Raw genomic sequence first — 20,446 nt, 5'->3', positions numbered from 1 at the left:
CAACGACATATTTGAAAAACATCTGAAACCGCTGTTGTCGCACATGATACTAAGACGCACAAGTGAACAAAAAATGTGAATAACTTAGAAGACCGCAAATTACCACAAGATATCGTTACAGATCCTTGTTCGAGAAGCTTCCAGCTTTCATTTAAACTTATAGGTAGGTGAACCGAGGTGAAGATCACAACTTTTTCCTTCCATAAACATTAAGTATGTTTATGGTTTATATCTCTTTCCATATCAGTGTTAAAAATAAACATTTTGTTGTGCAATTTGCATTATTATAATACTAAAGTATATTGTAGGATTGGAATTAAATCGAACAAATGTTTTAAATAATTTTAATATAATACAGTCTATCTCGCTATTTCACGGTAATCTCGCTATTTTACAGTTTCACAAATCTCGCCAAAAATTACTTTTACTCTCTATTTTCGCTATGTACTGACTTTGTCCTCATGCATCCTTCGCAAATATACTCCTCGTTCACCCACATTCTCACATACACAGATTGTCAGGTTATCGCACTCAATATCTCTTTCTCACTTTTATTATCATCCGCACTCTCTTTCACTCTCTCTATAGGTCATTCACCTGTCGCTTGTTTACGTATTTCGAAAGTTCATCGGTGGCCCTAACGACAGCTGATGTTTGCATTTCTTATTGACGTTCTTTACATGCTCCTAACTGTCGCTGGTTCGAATGGTAACGGCTTATACTCCTACTATATAAAAAGCCGATAATAGTGAATAAACATAATATTTTAAAAATGATGAACAACATTAAGTTAAACTTTACCCGGAGAAAATTGATTTTACAAAATGTTCAACTTTGGTGGCTCATATCTTCGAAACGATAATAATAAAATCATTAAAACTGTGAGAACAGTATGCACAGATTCCTTATAAACTAGTTCCACTAAATGGATTTTAAGAATTGCGATTTTCATTTTTTGACTTTTGTCCACGTTTTCGCCGTTTTTCGCCACTGTGCTATGAGGTGACTCGGAGCTGCGGCCCCGACAGGACCTCTCCGGAGGTCCTCTCCGAGGCACCATAGCTTCCTAATCTGCGGATAGCTCCGGGCTGGGCGAGCTGGAGGCGGGCGTCGATGCAACGGATAGACCTCGCATCGGAGCTGGTCGCGCCAACCCTCGGCGACCCCACACCGACCGCGGAACGATGGATAGCCCTCGCTCCGGCCATTTCAACCATTCCGAAATGGTTTCCAAAATTCAATAAAATAATTTTCAGAAAAAAAATACACCGACTTCGAAATGCACTAAAAAGTATAAAATAATTTCTATTTCCTAATGAAGTAATTTCTATTTCATTCAATCATGCAATTACGTAACAGATATGAATGAAACCTATTTACTCGTTAGGTAGTATATTAAATACATTTCAACCTTCTCAGAGGCGGCGCAAAATTAAAAGCTTTTCTTGAACATGTCAACCTTTGGACAGCCGAACATAGGCAACGCTTGTATAGCTATTTCTTTTTCTATACATATAACTCGGCAGCACGCCGCGAAGTAGGTGTTAGTGTATATAGAATGTAACTATGGTCTATCCAGCCCTTTGCGAACGGGACGGTTCGAAGTGAACCGTACCGTGGGGCCGAGCTCCTGCCGCGATAGTCATTAAAAATTGCCAGCGCATATTTCCGCTTAAACGCGGTTTTTGTTCATAGCATTTCAAGTCAAATTCTGGACATATTATATGTACATGCACAGATTTACGTGCATGCACACATGTACGCGTTTCTCGGCTCTATCAGTTGTTTTCGCAGAACGCATAGTTAAGTTTCTCGGCCATAGCCACGCATTTACGTGGGACACATACATATATGCGTTTCTCGGCTCAATCAACTGTTTTCGCCAAACGCATATATGAGTTCTTCGGCCAATTTGATTATTTACGCAGAACGCATATATGCGGCGGTAGTCCGCAAAGGGCTAGATTCATAGAGTATGCGACGGAAAGACTCGATCGACGGAAGATAGAGCCCATCTGCCGCAAATTTGGTAATTCCCGCGTCGTGGGCTCAGTTTATAGATTCTTAGATCCATGGCTTCCACATGCGAATGAAGTCAATTCAATTTCATTTATATCATAGACGTTGCGAAATGAAGATGCAGTCGTTACATTTACGTATATTACCAGATATATCTATAATGGTACGTATTCTTTCTCAGGATTTATTAATTTCCAATACGCCATACCACAATTACTGGTTATTGGCAGCAACGTTTACTGAAGTATTTTTAATTTTGCGCCGCCTCCGAAAAAGTTGAAATGTATTTAATATACTACCTAACGAGTAAATAGGTTTCATTCATATCTGTTACGTAATTGCATGATTGAATGAAATAGAAATTACTTCATTAGGAAATAGAAATTATTTTATACTTTTTAGTGCATTTCGAAGTCGGTGTATTTTTTTTCTGAAAATTATTTTATTTCACGCTTTTTAGTGGAATGGGGAGAATTGTATGGGATACTGTGAGACAGTTCTTCTGGGCTTTTTTTTTTGTCTGCGTAAATGCCATGAGCATAATTAAGTAAAAGACAACATGGATGTTCGTTTTTCAATTTTTTTTGCAACAATAATCCTTTTCAACTAAAAAATGAAAAAATTTTTGTAACGGTACCAATGAGGAGTCAGACTCTACAAGATGCGAAAGGCTTTGTTCCGATCGGACCACCCACCTAGGAAAAACCGCCGAACATGCATAGAAAAAATAATCCTTTGCAACTAAAAAATAAAAAAAATGTTTATTAGAACGGTAGGGAGACTGTACCAAGCAATGGGAATAATACACCAACGTCAACGTGAACTCATCTTGCTGCATAAGTTGCGTGTCAAAGCGGCAAAGCTTAGTTAGTGTTTTGGTACTGTGCATTGTAATTGCCCTTTCTTGTCTTTCCCGTGCATAGCACGGGGCGTTCCACTAATAATAATAACAATAGCTATTCGCTACTATCACGAAAACTAAAGTTTTCCGTCAATTATGCATAAGGAAAAACTCGTTTAGAATCATGCTACTAATAACGTATTAGAATGACATAAAAATCGTTCGAAGTTGGCTTCAAAAGTTAACAACAATTTCTGTAATATCTCGAAAACAAAAGCTTTCCGTCAATTTTGCAAGAGGAAAAAGTTGTCCAGAACCACGCCCCTAACAACATATTCAAAGGACATTAAAATCGTTCGAAGTTGATTTCAAAAGTTAACAACAATTTTTGCTAAAATCTCGAAAACTAAACATTTCCGCGAAATTTGTATATGAACAAAATTGTTCAGAACCATGCCCCTGACAACATATTAAAAGGACATTAAAATCGTTCGAAATTGATTTCAAAAATTAATAACAATTTTTTTCGCTAATATCTCGAAAACTAAACATTTCCGCGAAATTTGTATATGAACAAAATTGTACAGAATCATGTCCGCGATAAGATATTGAAAGCGCACTAAAATCGAGAAAAGTTTATTTTAAAAGTTGCCGGTTTTTCTGCAATAACAACACTTTGCAATTAAAAAATGAAAAACTTTTTATTATGGTACCAATGGGGAGTCTGAACCCACCAGATGCAAAAGGCTTCGTTCCGATCGGTTAACCCAGTTAGGCGAAATCGGCGAACATACATAGAAAAAGAAAAAAGTTGCCGGTTGTTTTGCAATAACAACACTTTGCAATTAAAAAATGAAAAATTTTTTGATAATGGTACCAATGGGGGGTCAGCACCTACCATATGCAAAAGGTTTCATTCCGATCGGTCCATCCAGCTAGGCGCAATGCGCGAACATACATAGAAAAAAGAAAAAAGTTGCCGGTTTTTTTGCAATAACAACACTTTGCAATTAAAAAATGAAAAATTTTTTGATAATGGTACCAATGGGGAGTCAGCACCTACCATATGCAAAAGGTTTCATTCCGATCGGTCCATCCAGCTAGGCGCAATGCGCGAACATACATAGAAAAAAGAAAAAAGTTGCCGGTTTTTTTGCAATAACAACACTTTGCAATTAAAAAATGAAAAACTTTTTATTATGGTACCAATGGGGAGTCTGAACCCACCAGATGCAAAAGGCTTCGTTCCGATCGGTCAACCCAGTTAGGCGAAATCGGCGAACATACATAGAAAAAGAAAAAAGTTGCCGGTTGTTTTGCAATAACAACACTTTGCAATTAAAAAATGAAAAATTTTTTGATAATGGTACCAATGGGGGGTCAGCACCTACCATATGCAAAAGGTTTCATTCCGATCGGTCCATCCAGCTAGGCGCAATGCGCGAACATACATAGAAAAAAGAAAAAAGTTGCCGGTTTTTTTGCAATAACAACACTTTGCAATTAAAAAATGAAAAATTTTTTGATAATGGTACCAATGGGGAGTCAGCACCTACCATATGCAAAAGGTTTCATTCCGATCGGTCCATCCAGCTAGGCGCAATGCGCGAACATACATAGAAAAAAGAAAAAAGTTGCCGGTTTTTTTGCAATAACAACACTTTGCAATTAAAAAATGAAAAACTTTTTATTATGGTACCAATGGGGAGTCTGAACCCACCAGATGCAAAAGGCTTCGTTCCGATCGGTCAACCCAGTTAGGCGAAATCGGCGAACATACATAGAAAAAGAAAAAAGTTGCCGGTTGTTTTGCAATAACAACACTTTGCAATTAAAAAATGAAAAATTTTTTGATAATGGTACCAATGGGGGGTCAGCACCTACCATATGCAAAAGGTTTCATTCCGATCGGTCCATCCAGCTAGGCGCAATGCGCGAACATACATAGAAAAAAGAAAAAAGTTGCCGGTTTTTTTGCAATAACAACACTTTGCAATTAAAAAATGAAAAATTTTTTGATAATGGTACCAATGGGGAGTCAGCACCTACCATATGCAAAAGGTTTCATTCCGATCGGTCCATCCAGCTAGGCGCAATGCGCGAACATACATAGAAAAAAGAAAAAAGTTGCCGGTTTTTTTGCAATAACAACACTTTGCAATTAAAAAATGAAAAACTTTTTATTATGGTACCAATGGGGAGTCTGAACCCACCAGATGCAAAAGGCTTCGTTCCGATCGGTCAACCCAGTTAGGCGAAATCGGCGAACATACATAGAAAAAGAAAAAAGTTGCCGGTTGTTTTGCAATAACAACACTTTGCAATTAAAAAATGAAAAATTTTTTGATAATGGTACCAATGGGGGGTCAGCACCTACCATATGCAAAAGGTTTCATTCCGATCGGTCCATCCAGCTAGGCGCAATGCGCGAACATACATAGAAAAAAGAAAAAAGTTGCCGGTTTTTTTGCAATAACAACACTTTGCAATTAAAAAATGAAAAATTTTTTGATAATGGTACCAATGGGGAGTCAGCACCTACCATATGCAAAAGGTTTCATTCCGATCGGTGTACCCAGTTAGGCGTAATCGGCGAACATACATAGAAAAAAAAAAAAAAAAAAAAAAAAAAAAAAAAAAAATATACTTATCGAATTGAGTAACCTCCTCCTTTTTCGAAGTCGGTTAAAAATGGCGATTTAACGTCGAAAACCCGCCCCGCAGCGGAAGACCTTCTGAGTTCGACGAACAGCGTCTCCAAGCACGTGTGAAGCAGCATGGTCCTCAAATTAGTCGTGAATTAGTCGAAAAAATGAACTGTGGCCACAAAACTATTCTCAATCATCTTCATTCAATGGGATTTGTCGAAAAATTGGGAGCCTGGGTGCTTCACGAAGTGAACGCTACGAACTTATTACCCAATCTTAGGTTGAATTTTGCAAACCATTTCCGTGCTATCGACTCACCTATGACACCTTCTCCGTATACATTGCAAATATCCCGGCCTATTTCAGCAATTTTTCACAACTTTTCACAACTTTTTGGCTGCGATGGAAAGCGAAGAAGAGCAGGTGTCGAAAATGCTGCTTTTTACCTTCTTGATATTCCATTTCTAAGCCTCAATAGTAATGACGAATGAATCTACTGAAAAAAACGATTAACACAGTTTTGTAGAGCAGAAAGAGCTCTGTCGAATGAATATTACAACTTCTTGCAAATTGCAAAATGTCGCTGTAAAAAAAAGAAAATGTCAAAACACCACGAACTTATTCCCCAACCTAATATAATATAATCTATGGTATGACTGTCTACGCACCGTTTACGCAATGCATTTATTATTAAAACTATAGAAACGCAGTCAAAAGTTTTTACAAGGTCTATTGAAAGTATAATAAATGGCTTACCGGCAATTCTCATTGTTCGTACTACTGTTTGGATTGTTGTGCTATTTGTAACGTCCCTGGTATTAAGCTCAGGTATTCAAAGCGCTTATGAAGCAAAGAGCGGCTTTTGTCTATTAAGTGACTCGTTTTACTATAACTAATCCTAAAAGAATGTGGGATCGTGGTGGCGTGTGTTTAAAGAGTGAAATCTACATGTTAATACCTTTCATTAATTAAGTTTATTCAAGTAATAATGAAAAAGAGAGTTATATTTAACAATTTCTTTAGCAAATATAGAAATATATGTGCATCTGAATTCTATAAGCAAGATGGAGTATACTAGACCTATTGATATCGTAAATCGCAAGACGGTAGCTAGCTACTTCGGTTACGCGATTTTATAACGAAGTACGCAATGCAAGAAAATAACGCAATTTTATAATGGATCTAGATCGCAACAGAACTGACAGAACAATATTTGGTTTATTGCAAAAATTCTAAAATTTGTATTAGACGTGGAACAGTTACTCCTTATTTGACTCTAAACTAATTAGTTCATGGCCCCATTTTTTCAGAGCACAAATCGACACCCAAAACCTGATCGCTTAATTGGGGAGCCTGCGTTAGCTAGCTGCTAGAATTACCCAACGATGCAAGAATCAGATGAATGATGTGTGACCAACAGGATTGCAAATTAAAATGACTCGATTTTATTTATTTATTAGAGTTACCCAAACGCCGCCCAAAAGACACGGACTTCAGAGACCACGCCGCTATGTAATGGGGAGCCTGCGTTAGCTGGCTACTGAACTACCCAGAGCGAACTCTAAGAATCTGACGGCGAGTTTGTAACTCAGAAAAATAAGAAATACTTGTAAGTGACTAGAGAGCTCTTATTTGATGTTTTAGTTCTTTCTGGGGCTGAGCATAGCATTCTCCTTTCGGAGTTTCAGATACAAGACCGTTTGAACGGGGAGCCTGCGTTAGCTGGCTACTAGAACTACCCAATAATCGAGTATCCAAATGGCTGAACCCCCGCTGTCCAGTCAAAACTAAGAATCTTGTAGGATCTTACCAGCTACAACTGCTCCAATTCGTCGCTTTATATTTCTCCTAAGAGGGCCGGCACGTACTACTTCAAAAATTGTTCTGATCTCGCAGCCTTTGCTACACGCCTTTTTATACCGAGAGAATCATGGGTTTTTTCTCGCTTGAAAATTATCATTATTTTATTACGCTTTATTTACTACCAAATATATATTAATTCGATTAATAAACATATACTTTGATTTATTATTAATTAGTTTTTCACAAGTTTTCCTGTTAAATCGTAGTTTTAAAAGGTTTTAAATGCACGAGTTATAAGTGTTTCATTAGAAGAAATAATTAATTACAAACAATACATAAAATAATAACTAAAAATACAATGCAATTCATAATGAGCTAATAATTAATAATATTGTAGAAATAATGATACAAGAAGTGGTATTGCACTGTATAAATTTGATTTGTGCAAGGCTCTTCTTTATTATTTAATAAAATCTTTAACACTTTTGAAAAAACTAATACTAACTGTAGGCATTTATTGGTTTAATATTATTTGTAAGACCCGTTATATGTTTATTATAATTCTCTGAAGTGTGAATGGAGTGAATGAAGGTGTTGCAAGTGGAGACGAATGATCGTTGGAAACGTATGAATGCCGTTAATGTTCAATTGATTTGTTACCAGTCCTTTGCCAACCTTGAATTGTAAAAGACGTGTTTAAAAGATTAAATAAAATATTTTACAAATTGTCCCATTAAATAAATGTTTAAAGTAGTAAAGTAGTTGAAAGTGCTATAATACTAACAATAACTACTAAAGAAACAGATTTTACTTAACCCCTTAACTTGTACGCTCGAGTTAAGTATAGGTTTATACATGATCTTATAAAAAATGATAAAGTTAAAGTTAAGTATTGTCCTACTAACGATCAAATTGCAGATGTTCTAACTAAACCATTAAACAAACAAAGGTTTATAAATTGTAGAAGAAACTTGATAAGTGAGCTCGCGTAAGATTAAGAGATAGTGTTAAAAATAATAATCATCACGCAGCTCACGTTTTGAAAAGAGCGCGCAGGAGTGTGAGAGGTCGTTGCGAACATAGGCCGTGAAGTGGGTACACGTTGCCCGTGGCTCGCTCTCTTGTCTTGGCAGATAGGTAAGCGTGCGGACGTTATTATAAGATAAAATTTGCTTTTGAGTTTTTTATTGCGATTACAAATTATATTTACTGAATAATTTTTTGTTATTGTTAAAGACCTTTCCTTTTGTATAAATAAAGTATTCATAGTATTAAATAGAATAAAGCACGTATCAATTCTTTCTACGTAACCGTAACCATAACCTCCTTACTGAATTTTGACACATGCTGCAGGGGTGAAAATGACCCCCAAAGTTGGGGTTGCAAAACATATTTTCTCGAACATCTCAGGAACTATTAGGCCTATACAAAAAATTAAAAGTGCAAATTTTTCTGTTTTAAAAGGCCAATAATATGGCGTAAGTGGGTTTTTCAAAAATTTATTTGTTTAAAAAATATGTTAAAAATTAACATTATTTTGCACATTTTTTTTATAAAACTTTGTACTATTTTGATCAAATTTCGCATAAGTAAACTATAGGTCCAAAAACAAAATACGGATAAATTGGAATTTTTAATTTCGCTTCTGGAAAAAATATTACTGTCGTTGAAGTTATACGTACGTTTTATACCTTTCATTCGACGCACGACTGATTTCTATACGTAATTTTCTGGAAATTATATTATATTACATTTTTTACACTAACTTATTTAAAACACACAACTGAACCTAACCGTGAAATAGCAAGCTCGTACTCTAACACTACTTCAACAACACCTTGTATCTAAATCCTAAACTCCAACCCACAAACACCTAACAAATCACACTCTATTCTATTGGATCTATCGAATCTGTAAACGTCAAACGTAAAGAGAAAATGACAAATGTGCACTGTCAACAGGAACACCAGCCAGCGACCCCAACGGAAATGTCCACAAAGAATAACAAAGGAGGCAGCATCACGTCGGGGGCCACAGCTAGGATGATGCAAGAAGCGAGGAAGAAGATAAAGAAAAGAGAGCAGAAGAAGAAAGAGGAGGAAGAGAGAAGCAGGGAAGAAACGGCAGATAGGAAGAACAGAACAAGAAAAGCAAGTGGAGAGATAGGAGCGCTAAAGGCACCGAAGAGAGCAAGGCAGAAAGAACCGGTGGAAAGATCAACGAACAGTAATCGGAGAAACTGGGCTCCGGAGAATGAAAGAGAGGAGGGCCTTCTACTCATGGAGGTAGCGGAAAATGTAGAGAAAATGGAGAGAAATAAAAACGAATGTAGGAAACAGAAAAAGGGAGGAAAAGAAGGGATAAGGGAAGAAGCGTTAGTCAAATATCCAAAGGGAGAATTTACGTACGAACAGGCGTTAATATGGATTAAGAATAAAGTCGCTAAACTTACAGCATTAATCAACGAGGTAAGAGAGACTAAGGCAAAAGACATTTATTTCGTGTTCGGAAACGAACGAGGGGGGCTACGGATCGAAGAATTTGCGGAAATTATAAATCGAGAGGGTAACGGGAAATGGGAAGTCCATATACATACAAACAGAAAACTCGTATATATTAAACTTTGGGACCCCAACGTTAACGAAGAGGAGATATTAGAAGCACTTAGTAGCTCCGATATAGGGACTTTTGTAGAACAAGGGGAAATAAGAATTAGGGAAATACAAGGGGAGAGAAACTCGGCGATGAGGACCGCGATCTTGAAGTGCACGAGACGTGCAGCCAAACTGCTCCTACAACAAAATATAAGAGTAAAATCGCAGGAGCTCAAACCCTTCATTCCAAGAGTGAGAGGAAAGAAAATTAAAAAAGCAAGAAGACATTAAGGATAAGACACATAGACACATAAAGAATGTAATAATCGAATGTAGGATTAATTAGCATGTAAGTAGAAACTAAACCAAATGTGTAGATGTAAGAAAGCGACAAATAAGATAGGCCATAAGTAAATCAGCCGCATGCTCTGTATAACATATAACACGTAGATAGAACACAAGCAAATAAATAAAAGAAATGCATACCGCAAATTATATCAACCTTACCAACCCAAATAACGCGAAAGACTAAACGCAAACACGCACATCAAACGAACAAACAATTAATAAACAAGGCAGTCGAAGCTTAACTTTAGCCTAAAACCGAACCCGGACAAATACTAAAACCCAAAATCCTGAAATCAGAAACCAAAGATCAAGTTTAGAATAAATATAAATAATCCTAAAAGCAAAACCCAAATCACATAAAATAATTTTCAGAAAAAAAATACGCCGACTTTGAAATGCACCAAAAAGTATAAAATAATTTCTATTTCCTAATGAAGTAATTTCTATTTCATTCAATCATACAATTACGTAATAGATATGAATGAAACCTATTTACTCGTTAGGTAGTATATTAAATACATTTCAACCTTTTCGGAGGCGGCGCATCATTAAATAATAATTAAGGTATTTTTAATTATGCGTCGCCTTTGAAATGTATTTAATATACTACCTAACGAGTAAATAGGTTTCATTCATATCTGTTACGTAATTGTATGATTGAATGAAATAGAAATTACTTCATTAGGAAATAGAAATTATTTTATACTTTTTAGTGCATTTCGAAGTCGGCGTATTTTTTTTCTTAAAATTATTTTATATACTTTTTAGTGCATTTCGAAGTCGGTGTATTTTTTTTCTTAAAATTATTTTATTTTTGATATGCTATCGACTAACGTATTGGATGATTAATTTGCTGCAAGTGCATTTTTGATCATCCCCTCTCTCTTTCCTCCTGTCGCGTTCGCTGTGATTAGGAAACTTGGTTCGAGCCCGTATTCCTACAAGTTGCTTGATGTCGAGAAATAGATTGATAGATATGGCAACAGCGTAACAATCCGGCAACGATGCCTTCGCGTCATTTCTCTGCCAAGAATTGGCGGGTAATAGGAATAGGAATAGGAATAGGTAAGCAATAGAGTTTAGGTATATTTCTATATCTAGTCGATAGATGACGCGACGCGAGTTGTCTAGTTTATTTCCAGTATTTTCCGCTCATAGACATCGTCGCTTCGAACGATTCGGAGGCAAAACAGAAACGGGACATAGAGTCTCAAATATTAAAATTCAGTTTGTAAAATCCAATGTAATTTAATTAGTTTAAAAGTTGATTTTATCTAAACTCAATTAAAGAAGTTATAAAGTTTAATTTAATTGTTCACGTTTATTAAATTTATTTTTAAATATTAATTCTTTTGTTTAATTTAATTAAAACGGAGAATGATTCAAGCGCTTGTGGCACTTCTTGAGAATTGAACAACGCTGAAAACTCCCTAAATACATCGTGAAGAAATACAACAAAAGGGACAACGTTTTCGAGAGACAAAAGATGCCGATAGGGAGTGTCACCTTTGGTTCAGTATGTAGTCTGTGTTCCCGCCAAACTTGTCCCGGTAAAATAGACACGGTCACTCTTGTATATATCTTTGGCAGGTTAGTCAATTTATGAATTCCTATAAACACAAGTTTTAACCGGTGTGTCGAAAGCACTGATGGATGTCACTTAAAATGTATTCAATATACACTGCTATTGAGCTAGTATCCTTTCTAAAAGTGCATCTCAATTCGAGTAACACGGTTGGAAGAATTGTAACCCAATTGCCTTTTTATGGTACATTATTGACGCTATCTGTATTATCTTTCTACTACACCATTTGAATGATATGCTGTGGTATGTATACGTTTGTATTCTATTAAATTGGTAAGAGTCTTGAACCTGCTCCTTCAGATTATGAGCATAGTTATTGTGGTTAGGGCTTCCAATTTTGTTATCCAAAAGGCACAGAAATTTGCAGCCACTGTGTTAGTTGATATGTTCTGAATTGGGATTATCTGAGGCCACCTACAAAAGTTATCGATCAATGTCAAGCAATACTCGTAGCTATCTATCAATGATAAAGCACTTAATAATGTCAATGTACATATATTTAAATCTTTCTTTTGAAACAACCATACAGTGGTTAGGATTTATTACATACTTGGTGATTTTACTGTGTTGTCAAGAAATGCAGGTCCTAGTACATTGTACGATATTCTTATTTATTTTGAGCCACGCAAGTTTGTCGATGGTTAGATTGTTATTGTGACTTGTCCAACTACTGGGGTATAAAGAGTAATATTATACATACTCTTAAACATTTGTTTTGTCAATGTTGCTGATACATATGGTTAATGTTGTTCATTCAAGACTCCACAATAAATAGTTTCTTCTGTATCGTTTAGTCTTAATTGTTTTAGGTGTAGCAATATATTACCCTGCAGTAATTGTATCAATTCTGAGTCAGTTTTTTGTTCATTGGATGGTTGCTGGGTGTTCAACACAACTGATATCTTGATCATATCCAATTACAACAAAGCATCAGCAACTTCATTGGAAGATTCTGGAATATGTGTAATGTCTATAGTAAACTGTCCAATATAGTGAATTCGTCATAGTTGTCTCAATGCTGCTTTGTCAAATCTTTGAAGGAAATTGTACATAAGTGGTTTGTAGTCTGTCTAAATAGTGAAGTAGCATCCTTTGATAAAATGTTTGAAATTTTTTATTGGCTTAAAAATGTTAGTAAGCTTCCTGTTGTAGGTGCTATACTATTGTTCTTTGGATGAGAATTGAGGGGTTTTCATGTTCCATTAACTTTTTGATGGAGCACAGCTCCACTTGTTAATCCAGAAGCATCTGTAATAAAAAGTAGTGGTATATTAATTTTGGGATGTGCCAGCAAAGGTGCATTTACTAATTTTCCATATCAATTATCCATTTAATAGACTGTTTAGCTGATAGAGGTCTGTTTCTGTGCAGCATTTCTTGTTGTCAATAAATTTTTAAAAGGACTGTGCAGCATTTCTTAGGCCAAAAGTTATTACATTATATTTGAAAATACCAAATGCAGTTATTATGGTTGCTTTTTTTCAGTCTTTTAATGCAACCTGAATGTGGTGATATATTTTTTTTAAATCCAGGGTTGTGAATATTGTCATTTTGTCTAGTCTATAAATGAAGTCTTGGATGTGGAGTATTGAATGCTTGTCTAGTAATGTGAGGCTAATAAATCAATCATTGTTCCTCTTGGTCATGAAGATCTACAAAAGTGACAATAAATCCTTTGAGCAAGGAAATGATTAATTTTTGTTTGTACTGCTTACACTTTTTTCCAAAAGGATCCTACGAGTTTGTTACAATATAATACTATACTTTAGTGACAATGTGGTGTTTTATGCTTTGATCCATTTTTTTGTGATATTGGTCATGTGATCCTAATGTATTGTTTTAAAGGACTTTGATACGAATTGAAATTGCAAAGCGTGTAAGAGAATTTAGTTTCATCAGTTCATGAATTTTTCATTGCGTGTCTAGCATAAGTATTATGTTGGTACAATCTTTGGTATATTAAAAAGTCTAGTTGAATTAGGTAGTCAAATGTGCCCTCAAGCCAAAAACATCCTACACCAAGTTTCAACCTCCTATCTCATTTGTAGAGATAGTAAAAGGAAAAAAACAAGATTCCAGTTTTTGGCCTATTTTTCCTATTTAATTTCGCATAAAAATTCTGAAACATTGAGGTCTACATAGCGTATATTACAGAATCTTTTCAAATTTTTTAGTCGCAAATTGTGGTGGTGAAAAATCAAAAATCGAAAAGTATGCTATTTTTTATTGAAGATTACGGAGCACTACTTTTGCATTAATGTGGTAGTTAGATATTGGTAACTTAGGTGTGCCGTACTTAAAAAAAATTAAAAGCCGATATATTCCTTTAAAAAACTACGTTCAGCTCCGAATTTGCATGTTTTCTTTTCTTACTATATTCATTAAGTAATCTTAAATAGATTTACATTCATAATTGATAGAAATGATACATTAGTTAAGGAAATAAAATTCATTTATTAATTAATTCTACTACGTAATTGGTTGTATTCTGAAATGTAAGGCGTTACTTTAACTAAAATATTGGCAAAGAGGTTAAGAGTCTTACTTCGTAATATGTATGTACATATGTTTTGATCGCAGGTTCTAGCTCCGCTGGACTTCGTTTTTTTCCATGTTATGTTTTTCATATTTTTTTTACTTTTGTAATAATATTAGTATTTGATTCAAAGTGCTTTTTAATATAATTTATAGGGTAAAAAGTAATAGTATTATATATACTATTATATTAAATATTATTCTGTATGAATAGTATTAAATGTAGGTTTTTTGTACCCTGTGAAAATAGAAATGTATAACAATTATTGAAAAACATTTACAAGCGATTCAAAAAATGAAGAACATAACATGAAAAAATCAAATCACTTCAAAATTAAGGGCACATTTGACTACTATATTCGGTTAGAACCATTCCATAGAAATGGATGCCGTAATTCGAGGTGTCAATTTGGTTGTCTCAAACATTTCTATGTCCGTACCGTTAGCTGTGTAGATCTTAAAATCAGTACGAGTTAATTCTCTTGTTTAGTCTCAAATCTAGTGATAAAAAACCTGAACAACCTTTGTCTAACTTATGTTTTTACTATTTAGAAGTGACAAAAACAGTAAATATCTAGTTATCAGAAATATAGAAAATACCATTTTCCGTCGCCAGTGGAATTTTGAGAAAAAGTAATATTTTTTCATAATTTTCTTCGCAGATTATTTTCAGAACTCGAATCTATTTCGGTATAGAGCCCGATTTTGCTAAAATAATCCGTGGCAAATTTTCTTCTATTTAAAACTTTAGTTTCTTGTTCGTGAAATTTTAAGAATAAAATAATAAGCTCGTGCTCTGTATCGACATAAATTAACGTTCATGGCGAATTTCATGGAATTTCAAAGAAATCATGGAGAAATATTACTTTTTCGCAATATGCCAATAGCAAGGAGACTTCAGTACAGGACGCTGTATCCCGAACTACTGATAGTAACGCGATTAACGTCCTTGAAGGAAAAACATATGCAAGTTTCTACGCCTTCTTGTAACAGTCCCTTGGGAAACAATGTTTGTCACTGTGAAGAGAAAAAGAAAGATGAATCGAAGGAATCCGATTGTGTTACGAACACCAGTTTAGGGTAAAACGTTCAAAGCACAACATTAAAGAGAATGAAAGAATCATTCAAGTTATTTTTGCATAATAATCTTTTACGCGTTTTCGCTTGTTTATCCATGGTTATTATAGTAGGAAGTTACTTAAAAGTGACAAAAAAATATTGTAGTGAAAAGTGGTAATGAAAAGTGTTAGCGAAGCAAAGTTCACTCATCCGGCTGTGACATCAGCTGTTATATAATGAGTACCTGTTTTACGGTAGGTTAAGACCAGCGAAACAATCCAGTCACGAAGATATATTTTCACCGGAGGTAGAATTTTTTAAACAGTAGGTAAGTCTGATTTAAATTATTTTTACATTTTTTGAGAACTTAAGGTACACAAGTGTTAATACATTTACTAATTATTAGATTTTAATTTTTCCTGATGAGTAGAAAAGTTATTTTTCATTCAAAATGTGCGCATTTTTTTGCATCTTTGTAGAAAAATTTCTTTTTCCTTTCGAATAACAAATGTAAGTATTCAACAAATTTGATTTACTTGATTTAAATTAATAACAAATAATTAGTTTATCCCCTCTCTGTAAATAAGGCATAACCGAATTTCTTATTTCTTTTATTAGTTATTTGATATGACTGATGTAGCGATTTTCTGTTAGCAATTACACTGTTACGGCGCAAACATGCCGTATTACATGTACAATTTTCTCCTACTTTTTACGGAGAAATAATTTCAGATTTGTTTTCGAAGAGAGTCAGCCCTTTTCATGCGATAATCTGTGACGTTTTTAACAATTGAACAATATCAGATGTTTATTGTTTCATCGGTAGCCAGGGAAGGTCCAGCAAACAGATATAAATCCGCCGCGGTACCTGTCGTTGCTATACGGAGCATGGGTTTCTATGGCCAATGAAACTTTTAGCCGAAGGTATAAGTTCATTTATTTGACTTTTAATAATTTGAACTGAAATGTTCTTCGTTTAAAGGATTTGGTATTTCTGAAAAGCTGATTTTGGTAGTCCTGTAAAGAGCTGAGAATTTGAACAGTGTGCTGCTGTTGTTTCTTGGTTTTTTATACGTTGCTAAAGTGGAACTGGGAAATTTCAGAAATTTGTATTGGTCGTCGTAATCCGAACAAGGGTAAGTAAGTAAATTATTCCAAAATATACTGTTGCAGGAAAGTAAGTATAAATAAGTATATGGTAAGTGTATTATTGTTTCCCTTTTTGAACATTTGTAAAATTTATTTTTTATAAGTATGAATGTTAATCCTATTAATGTTATAAACATTTTAATGAAAATATTTATCTGTAATAAGCAGGAAGAACACATAAATCGAAACATTATATACATATTTCCATACTTGAGAAGCAGATGAAAAGGAAGGGTACTAAAATAACTGTAAGCAAAATATATAATATAAAAATAAAATATTTTATTGGACAGAATCAATAAAAGAATACCAACATTTGTTGCTAGGATCAAAAACCTTATCAGTATTCATAAAACAAAAATTATATTCATAATATTCAACATTAATAAAACTAAAAAACAATTTATAATAGAATATATAAAATAACTTAAAATATCACAATTTATATTTGGCACAATGTTTCTCTTAGCATTATAAAATAATAAACAACAAAATAATAAGAGTAAAAGGAATCAAAAGAATATTGCACAAATAATACAAAATAGAAGCTATAAGTAAACATATAAGTGAAAATTGCAAAAATAATATTGAATAAAATAAATAGAAGCTGAAAGTAAACATAACGTAAGCAACGTTTACTGAGGTATTTTTAATTATGCGCCGCCTCCGAAAAGGTTGAAATGTATTTAATATACTATCTAACGAGTAAATAGGTTTCATTCATACCTGTGACGTAATTGTATGATTGAATGAAATAGAAATTACTTCATTAGGAAATAGAAATTATTTTATACTTTTTAGTGCATTTCGAAGTCGGCGTATTTGTTTTTCTTAAAATTATTTTATTAACGCATCAATTTTGATAAAATTTTGCCCTATTTGGTGAACAAATTTTATGCTATTTTCAAATAATTTATGTATTAAAATACTGCAGGCCTGAAACAGGCCATTGAAATTATTAAAAAATATAAAGAATGTTTAAGGAAAAGTATGTAGGCTTTAATCGTGGGGTTGTTGAAATAATCTAAAATACTTTCCGCGAAACTAGATTTTTCCTCTATTGCTGCTAAAATGAAGTAACTTTTTAAAACATCCCAATTATCTAATAATCTAATAATACATTTATGTAGGCAAAGCCATCTAATATTTGATAATTTTTAAATTTTTAATCGTTGAACTTAGAAAAAAGCTTGGAATTCAACCAAAATTGCACATCTCTTTGCACTGCCCGAAATATAAGTGGCATCTCCTCTAATTAAATTTTCACATGCTGAAAGCAATTGATCACAAGAGTGACCAGCTATAAGAGCGGCAGAATGGCAAATACAATTTATTTTAATTAATTCTGGAACTTCTACTTTCAAATGCGGCATAAATGAATTATTACGGCTGATCATAACTGGCGCATTATCATACGTCATTCCAATAATATTTTTAATAGGAATTACTTTTTCCTCTAAAGAATTTTTGAAAATTTGGAAAATTTTACTCGCGGAATAATCAGTAGCATCTAATTGTAATAATTCTAATAACTGAGTTATAATGCTACCATTTAGTGGTGATACTATCTCACCAGCACGCACATTAATTTTGTGTCGGAAATATCTGTACTTTCATCAATTAAAATAAAAAATCTGCACATTTTTAGACAATCAATTATGTTTTCAATTTCGCGTTTGGCAATTACATTTTTTACAATTTTTACACATTCGGGTTCAATACAAATAGCTTTTATCAACGGTATTAAATGATCTACGGTACAAAATGCTACATTATGTTCAGCGAAAAATGTGTATAATTTAATTTCAGCTCGTTTCACTGTGTCTGTATGCAATAAACTACTCGCACTGACATTATTGTTGCTATCATTTGTATCAAGTGAATTTACATTTCTACGATGTGAATTTGTTTTTTCGTGATTGCCTACATCGGTTTTGCAGCATCTAATAGTTTTATTACAAGCGATACAAAGCGCTCTATTTTTATCTACAAAACTGTTCTGGAATATGTTCTTGGGAGGTTAGGAGTATCTTTTTCAATGAACGCTGGGTTCAACCGTTTTATCGAAAGTACAACTTCGAAAATGGTATCCGTGATACGTTTTATAACTGTATGCGGCCCTTCGTATGGCTGCTCCAGAGGTTTTTTTACAGTGTCGATTCTAATAAAAACATGCGTGCAATCATGTAAATTTTTAGGAATAAAATATTTTCGTCTACCGTGATGTGCTTTCTGTCTAGGTCTAATCTGTCGCATATGTACATATAACACGTCACTCAATAAGTCTCCGGTCTAACTAAGAAAAACAAATTTTTTTTTAGAAATTCCACTTTAATCATCAATATACATTCCTTCCAGTGTGATACATTGATTCCAACGCTCCTCTAACTTTTCAATTTCCTTTATATTAAACGATTTGTCGTTGCCCCCAAAATAAGCTTCAGTTTCTGCAATCACTTCATCATTGGAGGCAAATTTCTTTCCCTGGAGCATTTTTTTCATATCTGCAAGGAGGCAGTAGTCGCTGGGGTCCAAATCTGGGGAGTACGGTGTGTGGGAAAACAATTCAAAACGTAATTCATTCAATTGACTTGTGACACGGCGCATTGCCTTCGTAAAACAGGAAACATTTTTTAAGCAATTTGCACATGCCTAAATTTTCATGCAAAATTGTGAAGACACTATCTTCTGATATCTTCAAGGCATCAGCTATCTCACACAAGTTAAGTTTGCGGCTCTTTAAAACTATTTTGTGGACATTTTTTATGTTTTCCGGAACGACTGCTGATTTTGGGCAACCAGAGCGTTCAGCATCATCGGCGCTTGTATGACCGCGTTTAAATTGAGCATACCAGTCAATGATAGTTGATTTCCCTGGTGCAGAGTCCCTATAATGCTTATGAAGTCACTTTTTGGCTTCAACAGTATTTTTTCCGATTAAAAAACAGTATTTAATCAGCACACGAAATTCCTTTCTATCCATTGTCTTCAAAATTACGAAACTGGGGGTACTAAAATGACTGTAACTTCTAAACTATTGGTCAGAATACCCTGAAATTTTGACACGTACTGTTTGAAGGTTAGTATTATTCGAAAATAACGTGGGTCTGTCACCAGTATCGCCATATATGTGTCAGACCGGGGACTTATTGAGTGACGTGATATATAAAGACGTACCCCTTGTCCTGTACGCAAATACCATTCAAAGTATTGTATTACTGGCCTGGTCGTTTCTGTCCATTTTGCGGTGTTATTTTCCCTTTTTAACAATTTCTTGAATGCTACGATGTGGCTTCTTAGCGTTCGCTTTGCTCTTTGACGCATCGTACTTTTGCAATTGCGAAATTCTCGATCTCTCATTGATAGATGGGCCCGCTTGATGGAGTCCGTATGAACGATTCTTCTTTTGTTTTTGCCACCCTCTTGCAATTCTACGTTATTCTGTTCTATGGTCCTTGTAATTTTGTAGAGGCCTGAGTATTCCTTCTCTAATTTATTCTTCCGTGACGGGTTGAGAAGAAATACGTCTTCACCTGTTTCGTATTGCGACTCAGAACGCCTTCCCGAAGGGGTAATTTGAGTTTCGGAAATAAAAAGAAGTTACACGGGGCCATATCTGGTGAATACGGCGCTTGTTCGATCATATTTGTTGAGTTTTTGGCTAAAAATTCGTGCACCAAGCTCGATATGCGCGGCAGAGCATTATCGTGGTGCAGGATCCAAGAATTGTTTTTCCACACATCTGGCTATTTCCTACGAATATTTTCACGTAAGCATCTCATGACGCTCAAATAATATTCTTTGTTTACTGTTTGTCCGTGTGGAAGGAATTCCCAATGAACAACATCACGATAATCGAAGAAAA

At 34.6% G+C, this 20,446-nt stretch overlaps 1 protein-coding gene and 1 long non-coding RNA gene across 9 annotated transcripts in view; both read left to right on the top strand.

Moving 5' to 3' along the window:
* LOC105663393 (uncharacterized) overlaps positions 1–10,397 on the top strand; it is a 119,199-nt gene extending 108,802 nt beyond the window's left edge. For 2 of the 6 annotated variants that reach the window (XR_013037356.1, XR_013037357.1), the window contains exons 6-8: positions 6,969–7,117; positions 7,197–8,448; positions 9,273–9,390. Coding sequence is in view for 3 of the 6 variants with exons in the window: in XM_076529167.1 (XP_076385282.1) it covers positions 9,273–10,196 (924 nt within the window). In the remaining 3 variants the exon portion in view is untranslated. Of the gene's footprint in view, positions 1–6,968; positions 7,118–7,190; positions 8,449–9,272 lie in introns of those variants that run through there. The other 4 variants (XM_076529167.1, XM_076529168.1, XR_013037355.1 and 1 more) reach the window with 3 other exon arrangements.
* A 586-nt stretch (positions 10,398–10,983) lies between these two features.
* LOC105663394 (uncharacterized) lies at positions 10,984–16,888 on the top strand. 3 transcript variants are annotated; one of them, XR_013040561.1, is made up of 3 exons: positions 10,984–12,081; positions 15,036–16,356; positions 16,415–16,888. It is a non-coding gene; the product is annotated as an uncharacterized LOC105663394 (long non-coding RNA). The 3 variants fall into 3 exon arrangements; XR_013040559.1 differs by having other exon boundaries at positions 11,645–11,769; positions 11,844–16,356; XR_001096887.2 differs by lacking the exon at positions 10,984–12,081 and having other exon boundaries at positions 12,250–15,760; positions 16,165–16,356.
* The last annotated feature ends 3,558 nt before the right edge of the window (positions 16,889–20,446 follow it).

Source organism: Megachile rotundata, chromosome 2 (assembly GCF_050947335.1).
Source record: "Megachile rotundata isolate GNS110a chromosome 2, iyMegRotu1, whole genome shotgun sequence".
NCBI lineage: Eukaryota > Metazoa > Arthropoda > Insecta > Hymenoptera > Megachilidae > Megachile > Megachile rotundata.
Note: the sequence above shows the minus strand (reverse complement) of the source record. Positions and strands in the feature narration are given on the sequence as shown.